The 10243-nt window shown below is 28.4% G+C and overlaps 1 protein-coding gene across 10 annotated transcripts in view; it reads right to left on the bottom strand.

Annotated features, from left to right (window-relative positions):
* Nucleotides 1-362: 362 nt before the first annotated feature.
* Nucleotides 363-10243, bottom strand: part of LOC146997299 (putative transcription factor Ken) — a 41599-nt gene continuing 31718 nt past the window's right edge. For 3 of the 10 annotated variants that reach the window (XR_015041302.1, XR_015041307.1, XM_085817286.1), the window contains exons 2-4: nucleotides 7515-7573; nucleotides 1060-1120; nucleotides 363-754 (exon numbers count right to left, since the gene is read on the bottom strand). Coding sequence is in view for 3 of the 10 variants with exons in the window: in XM_085817286.1 (XP_085673412.1) it covers nucleotides 1061-1120; nucleotides 7515-7573 (119 nt within the window). In the remaining 7 variants the exon portion in view is untranslated. The other 7 variants (XR_015041303.1, XR_015041308.1, XM_085817284.1 and 4 more) reach the window with 4 other exon arrangements.

Raw genomic sequence — 10243 nt, 5'->3', positions numbered from 1 at the left:
ATTCTGTTAACTGCTTTCAAAAATCTGGAATGATATTTTAATTTGTAGACGTTGAGTATACATTTTGTGTCGGAGCCTGTTACAGTCAGGTGTGAAAAGTAAGAGTTTTTGCTTATGACACCTAGAAATGCCTTAAATTTTGAGAATTTTTCAACAGAGCAATTTTCGTATCTTTTTATTTTCTAGCGAGTTTCCAAATTAAGAATAGAATGATGCAACGACCATTAAATATAGACAGACATTGTCATAATTCAACATGAAAATAACATTACTCAGTTTTCTGTCTATCAGTTTCCTCGTAAATTTATTAGATGGTTGATGGCTGAAATGTATGTAAAATCAAGTTAATATATCTACATGAATTCTAAAGAATCACACAATATTTTATTCTCATTATTCAGTACATTTCGTCATCATCAAAACTGACATTTATTATAATATACTTTTTAGTGGCCATGATACACTTTATGGTCATATAAATTAGATTTACTTCTAAAATTTCTTTTACAAGTTTGACAAACATATGGCTTTATCCCTGCATGTACAAATAAATGACTTTGAAGGACATGTTTCTGAGTAAAACCTTTACTGCATATTGTGCATGTAAATGGCCGTTCTCCAGTATGTATAAGACTATGTGTCTTATAATTGCCAACATTTGAAGTCGTATAAGAGCAATGCTGACAAGCATACTTATGTACCAAGTTTGCAGTACGAGAAGGTGATAAAACAAATTTTGCATTTCCAGCATTCCCTGAAAAAATAAACATATATTAAATGCACAGGGAAAACAGTTTCATTTAAACAATTAGCGGGAAAAAAACTCTTCAAATTTTTTATTTATTGCAAAATCAAAATCAGTGTCCATGACTATAGTTAGTTGGTTTACATACAATTTGAAATCAAGCCACACAATGAACAACAGATGCCACAGAAGTCTTATATTCATACCATTATATTTATATATGTTAATTCACATTTTGCATTAATAGACTAAAAATTCAAATGTAATAAGAATGATAAAAAATTATTTTTCACAACAACTCTTAAAAAAATTACTTCAATGAGTTTCTGATTTCAGCAACAAACAGCTATCTTTATATTTGACAGTAAGATGAAACTAAAAGAGAATGTAACCATGTTTAAACTCGCATGAATATAAAATAAAAACCTTTGTTTACATAAATTTTTCCAATAACAGTTTATTATGAATCTGGAGCTTAAAAAATAACATACTTTAAAGAAATAATAATTTATAGATGAAACTATAATTTTCATTTTAATAATATAGTCTACACTAATATAATGGAAGTATCTGAGCTCAGTATTTAAGTTAGGCACATTTAATTACAGATATTACAAGCACACATATGAGGGAAAAACTGTATTAAACTTGCCAATAATACATGAGAATTAATTTTTAAATATATCTTTGAAATAATATAGATTAAAAAAAGGATAAGATAAGCAGGTGAGTAATTTATCACAATAAAACAAAGACTACCTAAGGATGCTTTTCGTTCAGGATATTCTAGGAAAACATTAGCTCATATTTACATTATATTTAAGAGAAATGGAAGGGGGGGGAAATCAACATGAACATCAAATATTGGACTGGAATATAGTTGTGAGACTTCAGTAATCTTAAACACTCAAGTATCGTTTGGTTCTGGAAATAAATTATTGTTTTTGTAGCTATTAAAATCTGCTCATAAGTTTTAAGTCTAATATAAGTTATTTTGGGGCTAAGTTTAATCAATATATTTAAACAGAATGCATAAGGTTAATGAATTAAACTTATTATGATTCATACAAAGCATTATTTAGACTTTATGAATGAACTATAAGTTCAAATAAGTTCCACTAAGTTAGTCCATAAGCAGAAGCCTTGTAAACTTTCAGAAGATAAATAGTGATATTTGATAAAATATTAATATAACAAAATGTATAGAAACCCAAATATTCCCTTGAACAATGCATATTACAGAATAAATATATAAGCATTTATTACTTTGTAGTTTAAAAAAATTCTTTTTCAATTCAAAAGTAAGATATTCATATTGCAATCAAATCAAAATTATTTATTATATTTCAGTACATCTAGATACTAGGATCTCGGAACTACATGATATAATTTTTAAAAACACAAACACATTTAAAAAAAGTAATTTAAAATAGCATATTTGAATTCAATATAAAAATATCAAATTAAATTATAAGAGAGAAAAACTAATATCGAAAACATAATTCATAATTTCAAAAAATTCTGAAAAAATATTAAATTTTCTTTAACAGATGAAAAAACTGTATTCTAGAATCATTATCCTTTGTAGGGGTTTCCCTGATTAAGAGAAAGCACATGAGAATTATCTGTCTAGTAAAAGTTGTCTTCATGGTAGATTTTTCAAACAGAAGCCAACCCCTCCTTTTTTTTTTTTAAGTTACATATCAGAAATATCTAGCATCTTCTGGTATTAAATTAAGTGCTCAATGGTTTCATTTATATGGTTACTAATGTTTAATCTGATATTGATGATTTATAAAAACTTCATCCAATGCCTGCAATAAATACAAACCTTTTTACACATATGTACTGAAAGAGTACTTTAATAAAATTTGTATACTTTGAAATATTTATATACATTCAAGGGTTTTTAAATAAAAATAGTAAATAAAGTAATAAGTAAAATAAGATGCACTATCAGATTTATATATATAATACAGAACCTAAAATTAATAACCACTGGCATGAAAAGTTATCATTAGGTTGCTTATTTAAGGAATTTAAACTTTCTTTTCTATCTTTCTATTACAGGACTGACAGACACAAGGTTTTACATTAGCAATAGCAATGACTTTTGGAAAATATTTTAAGATAAAATAATAATAATAATAATAAAAGGTTAAGCTGATATATTTGGCTCTCAAAGGAAAAGCTAAAAATTTAGTTTTTACATAAAAAATTACAAAGCTACAATGTATTTAGAATGCAAATTAGTTATACCTTTTATTACACAAACTTAGTATTAAAAAACTAATACCTAGCATTTATACAGTCAAAAGTCGTTAATTCCGACACCCATAATTCGGACCTCAAAGCTACAAATTTTCTGCATCTCATTGATGCATGCGCGTAAGACCTTTACAGCTGCGAATACGTGTGTGCAAAATACGTTTACAAATGCGCGTTTAATGTATAACGGACGGTATAAGCTAAGCTAAAATTATCTAATTCAGTTAATGTTGCAGATTGCATTTTCCTTAATCTTCGAATTGGATCTGGCTTATTATTTTTGGCAGACTGTTAGAGCAATTTTATAAAAGTAAGCTTGAACTTTCGATTATGTCAAATAGATATATATTTACTAATATGTAAATAATTCTGATATATATTTACTAATATGTAAAGGATCTACAAAGCGAAAGTATGTTTCGAAGTTCATTAAACAAAAAGTGGAATTGCTGCAAAAAATGGATAAAGGCATATCCTTTGTTTATCTAAATTTTGTTTATCTTTAACGCCGCGGCGCGCAATGAATTGGAAGTTGATCTGTCAGCACTATCCTTATCTTCAGGGCAGATGTTTTTATTTGATTTGGCTTATAATTCCTTACTAAATGTAGTATTTCATCTCGATGTACTCTGTCTTTGATATGATTTAAATCAAATTCCTCGTCATTATAATTCGCTTCTGATAGCGAAGAAAGTGACAGAGGTTATTGAAAACGAAAAAATTTCGATTGATAAATTAGTCGGTATTCTCAACATAGCAGTTATAGGACTTGAACAGCGGAACTTTGTAACTGAACAAGAAATTATGTCTGTTTATAGAATTAAAGAGAATGTATTATCACATAAAAAACAAAGCAACTTAGACAACTTACATTGAAAGAAATGTTTAGTAAAGTAAACAAATAAATATTAAGCTTTTTTTTTTTGTAAATTTTGATACCCTTTAGATCATAATTGTTCTTTATTTCATAAATTACGGTTTCATATTTTTAATTTTATAATTTCTGCATGCCATCTTACCAGATTTAAACTGATGATCTATATTCCGGAATCGCCAAAGTCCCGACAAGTCCGGATTAACGACTTTTGACTGTATTTGACTTACTCATATGCTGCAAACAAATTCATTTGTTAATAAAATACAATTTAAGAATAACAAGGTTAGTTTCTAAATTTCTAATATTATGTCATTTAGCAAGTACAGGAACTTTCAAATTAACACAAATTCATATCCTAAACTTGCTAAAAAGAATAGCGAAGATCAGTAAATAAAGTTACCAACTACACATAAAGGTTAAAATGTACCATTTTATTTATATTTGTAGTTGAAAGGAAAAATGGTTGAGCAAAATTTGTGCCACATAAATTCTCTAATGATAAATTTACATCAGTAATTATTTTTTAGTAATACATGATAAAAAAAGTTCACATCAGCAAAAGCTAGAAGATCAAGGTCTAAACAAACGATCAAAAGCAGTACAGGGATCAATTCAGCCAGAGGCTGCCCGTACCAGGACAAAAGGGCACCCAATTAATCAAATAAATAATTTCTTTTTCATCCAGTTCATTTGTTGGAAGCAGATGATCAAGATATAGAAAAGAATTTTAAGCAAAATACAGAAATATTTGATTAGGAATTATTTCAAAGAATTAGTGAAGAATGGATATTTTTCATAGTTTCCATCCTTGATTTATTAGGCATATCCATAAGCAATGAAATCATTTTTCAAATAAAACTATAGTAAAAGTTAGGTTTTATAAAACGGAAGACATCACAATTTCAATGTCAGAGGATGAAATTTGCTTTTTTGCAGTTTTACTGTAATAACTGAGTAATTTGAAAAAAAAAAAAAAAAAAAAAAAAAAAAAAACAGGGAGAATAAATAATAATAATAATAATAATAATAATAATAATAATAATAATAATAATAAAACACAAATGCACATAGAGATTTATCTGTGTCTATTTTTAACTGGTTACAGGAAAGAGAGCTTGTGAAAAAGAAAATCCACTCAAATCTCCAATTACGAGGAAAGCTTTAGAATGTTTAGATACATTAAAAAATTATAATTTACCTCTGATGGAAACAATAGATAAGGATTAATATTATAGCTTAAATATTTAGCGAGATTTAACAGCAAAAAAGCATTCTGTACTTCCATTCATAGCAAATACAGATTTTAAACCTATTCTTATCCATTTTGAAAATATTGCTATACTTATTTACAGCGAAAACATTGATTACTTTTTTTATTATTATACCCTATTCTCCCCATTGGGGGAATGCAGATAAAATACAGAGCTTTTCATTCCAATATCTTGGAACATTTGAATGATAGAATCTATCAATAATACTGAAAGCATACCTAAGCTTAAATTGGAAACCAGAATATCATATGCCTAATTTTTAGCATGTATATTTTATATTTACTCCTTTAAATGTATTTATGCATCAATAAATCAATTATATGAAAGAAAACTACTAAAAATATATATATTTTAACAAGTGACCCTTAGCCGACTTTGGCTTGGGTACTATTAAGGCCAGAAGTGGTGGCCACTTTGCCTCCTATGAAGGGAAGGACAGTTACAACCATACATTCTCCGGGATTTGAACCCAGGCTCTTTGGTATCGCAGTTGGCTTCCCTAACCACTATTGGGCCACTACCTGGGCAGTGCTGGAATTAAACTAGAGGTGGCTATCCATTGAAGCTAACAGCCTACAAACTGTGCTGAGAAGATAAGAAAGTCGGATCAACACTGGTAGTTTGATCTGAATTTGGATCCTAATGAATGAGCTAATTTTATGGATGTTTCCATAATTTTAGGAACAAAAGCCAGTTTCTCCCAACAATTTTTGAGAAACTCACCTCCTTCCTCTTATGCAGATAATTATACCCAAGAATAAATTTGATGCATTTTCTCTTCAGAGACTGAAATACAGCTTTGCAAATATCCTAGCACAGAACAAATTCTAAAAGATGGAAGATTGCAGTTAGATAACAAGACCTTTTTAAAGATATCCCCCTTTAGTATTCATGCACATGAATAGTTCATGTCCAAAAATTTTCTGATGGATGAATGATTTTTAATTTATGGATACAGAAATGTACAGCCTAATTTAAAATAACATTCCTTTTTTTATGAATATTAGGACTCCATAAATACAAACTGGGTATATAACTACAGACCAATCATATTGTGTTTTAATATTTACAATAAAACATTAAAATTATATCAAAACATGCACCTATTTTGATACTTTCTTGCACACCTTTTTCCCATCTTAAATGGCCAAAACTTAACAGCAAATGTTCCAGAGTCTAGTTATAATATTTGCACCCATTTGAGAAAACAATTTTGAATTTTTACTATTCATGTAACCAAAAGTGAAACAAACAATTGATATGTAAACAAACAAAATACTTCATCCTATCTGTAAATAAAATTTTAACTGAAATAAGAAAATCTAGAGGATGAATTAAAGTTTTTAAATTCTAATTTAAATGCCTCTTGCTTAATACATCATTTTTGACAATTCAGCCTAAAAACGCCGCAATGCGAAGGATATCTACTGCATTTTTCATCAGTGTATTTATCAATATATGGAGTTTTATGAAAATTTTCTTAAATTTAATATTTTACACATATTTACATCAGTTAGGTTTTAACTGGTTAAAATTTCAGTACTGTATGTCAGTTCTATCAAAGATTATTTCATTATGCATTGAGCATAATAGTAGCATAATTGAGCAAAACAGTTGGAATATTAAAATCTGCAAGAAATGAAAGTAGTTAGCCATGTTCTTCTGAAATACAAAGCAAAGATTTATATAGTAACATAAAAAGAAATGTGTGAATTAAAACTACTGAGAATAAAAACATGTTATCTGCTGTGCTATATGGAACATACATTTTAAAAATAGTAATAAATACTTAAGAACTACTTAAGATCTATAATATATCAGCAGCAGAGAGAGTAAAATAAAAAGCAGATACTTATAATTTACTATAAAAATAAATTTCTGAAAGCTTCTATGCTTGTCTGCATAAAACAACATAATGTGGAGGGCACTATATATTGTTTCAAAAGCACAAATGTATATACTATTATGACAGAACAAAACTGTTAAGCAAACTTACAACAATTATGTGGAGCAAATCGTCTCATGATAGATTTACATTTCACCACAAATGGCAATCTGAGAACTGAATCACTAAATATTTAAAACAATCACATTAATGACCATGGCTTATTCTGTGTGTGTATAAATTAGATTTACTTCGGAATGACAGGTTACAAGTTTGACAAACATAAGGCTTTATCCCAGCATGGACTAGTAAATGAGTCTGCAGAATATGTTTCTGAGTAAATCCCTTATTACATATTGTGCATTTAAATGGACGTTCTCCGGTATGTGTTAGAATATGCCTTTTGTAATTGCCAGTATCAGAAGAAGTGTAAGAACAATGCTGGCATAAATATTTATGTACACCTACAGAAGCACCTGAAGAAAAGAAACCAAATTCTGTCTTTCTCCTATTTCTGAAGCTAAAACCTGGAAAAAAAAGTTATATCTAGTAAGTTTAATATATTTAATTACATAGAAAGTAAAAATCAGTTTAGAGCATGACATGAGATTGTAAACAATGTCACATTCCTTTTATTTTATAAGATCAACACGGATAATTATGCATTGTCTGCATTTAATAATTTATTTTCTGTACATACAAAATCTAAACTGTTAATAAATAACTATACTGGATAAATATATAAGTAATACTGATACAACTAGTTATCAATCATACTGACAGAAGAATCATGAGAGTTTGCATATTATAAAACACAAATTTTTATTAATTCAAAAACATACTTGAATGTTTATTAATTACAGAACTGATATACATATGTAGATGAAGTACTGTTTCACATGCACTCTTATTTTGTAACACAAATACGATTATATAACCAAATTAAAATGCAAATTTTCTGCATTTTAATGCTGATAAATTATTTTTTAATACAGAAAATAATACTATTTACTGACATAAATGTAAATGACATGTTAGAAAAACTTGATCTCTCCAACTCATTTAAGATAGATATACAAGTTACATATGTTCATAAATTTTATAAAACAGTTCAATTCATTGATTTTAGTAAGAAAATTTAAATCTGAATCCAAAATTAATAAGAATTTTTAAAAGTGCTAAAAATACTACATATTCGACATCCTTCCAATATTTAAATATTCTGATTTATCATATATATATATGCTGGGTGTCATTATATAGAGACATATTGCAATAAATATTAAATTAGATTTCTGAACATAAAAAAAAAGATATTTTCAAAGAAATTTCAGAATAAATTTTTTAAAAAAATCTCTCAAATTTTTAAACATAGACATTACACTGAAATAAAAAAGGAAAATTAAGAAACTAAAACATTATAAACAAAGCCATTATAATAATTAAGATAAAATTCCAGGCTATCAATGAATTAAATATAATGCAATAAAACTTTTTAAATGACACTTAATTTTTTCACAAAACGTTAAACTGTAACACCCTGATTTAAAATCACAGCATCAGTTAGTAATAAACTTTCAAGAGAATTATTTTAAGCAGCTATTCAATTATCTAAAATTTTGGGCTTAAAATCTTAAAAAAAGAAAATAAAAATCCAAAGCTAATATTTTATTAGTTATACTAAAAGAATTTACACACACAAAAAAAGAAGATCCCGAAGCGGGTACACTGATTGAATAGAGCTTTGAAAAGAGTGCTGAAACGAGCATTGCTGGGAAGCGCGTAGAAGGGTAACAGACTTTGCCTACAATTAAAAAACGCTAGATTCTGAATACCATAGCAGATTTAGCATTACCCAGGGTGTGCCACAGAGAGATCTGCTACTCTACACCCACCTAAAAAGCTCACTTTTGGTTATATGATGATTACATGCTTATGAACAGGAACAAAAAGTAACTTGGGTATATGATATTTACATTTCATATTTACACTTTAGCCTATTTTTTTTTCACTGTGGTACTTTTCGAAAAAAGTACACCACCTTTGAAAAAGCATAACCCAATATTGCATGTTTCGCAAATGTGCTGGGATCCATATCAGATTCACTATCTGAAAGCAATTCGTGTAGCACTTTCAGTATTTTAGAAATGGTCAGCCCTCTCTGATCCATTTGGAAAATAATTAAAAAAAAAAAAAACTAATATTATATCTACAATTTAAAATTATAAACTATGAAATAAAAATATAAATGTCTACAACTCAAAACTATTAAACATAGCACTAAGAAAACTTCTTTCAACCAAAGCAAAAGAGAACTGCTCTAGGGAAAAACCAAACAGCTAACTGATAAAATTATCCCTGACCTTTAGAAAATCACCCCAACAGTTTCTTAGTTGATAACCAAACCTCCCCTCCCCCCCCAAAAAAAACAGGAAATGAAACACAGATGTGGACCCACCTTTCTATGTTAATGAGCTGCAGAGAAACAAAGATACAGCTGCCTCTGAATGACCTAGACTTGCAGTGAGTCAAGTCTGGGAACATCTTGGTTTGCCGTTCGATTTTAGACAAGATTTCAAGGTAAAAATTTAAAACTAATATAGAATAAGGAGATTAGCATACAGCCGAAAAAAATAACAGAGAAATTTCCTTTCAAACAATTCATTTATACCCTAAAAAGCATCTGGAAGATTTCTTTGAAAAATGAGGGTCTTAAAAAACTAAACATGGCTAAAATATATGGACTGCTTCGTGTTGAGCTGCCATCTACTATAAATAAAGAAGGTTCAGAGTAACCTATAGTAACCTTCAAATCCTTTTTCATTCAATTTTTCTGTGTGTACAGAAGGAAATTTTTAGGTGTGCCCAAACCAGGCACACTGTTTTGCAAAGGGTTAAACAAGCATGCCTCAGCAAAACATATTTTAAAACTGCTTGTATTGGATCCAGCATAAGAATGTTGACAGTATATACAGTCAAAAGTCTTTTATCCGGACTCGTCGGACCTTTGGCGATTCCGGATTATAGATAATCAGTTTAAATCTGGTACGATGACATGCAGAAATTATAAAATTAAAAATATTAAACCGTAATTTATGGAATAAAGAGCAATTATGATCTAAACAGTATCAAAATTTACAAAAAAAAGCTTAATATTTGTTTACTTTATTAAATATTTCTTTCAACGCACGCATACG

The sequence above is a fragment of the Stegodyphus dumicola genome, chromosome 5 (genome assembly GCF_044657685.1).
Source record: "Stegodyphus dumicola isolate Sdum_Otavi_A_Nest chromosome 5, ASM4465768v1".
In the NCBI taxonomy this organism is placed as follows: Eukaryota; Metazoa; Arthropoda; class Arachnida; order Araneae; family Eresidae; genus Stegodyphus; species Stegodyphus dumicola.
This window is presented reverse-complemented; position numbering and strand designations above follow the sequence as displayed.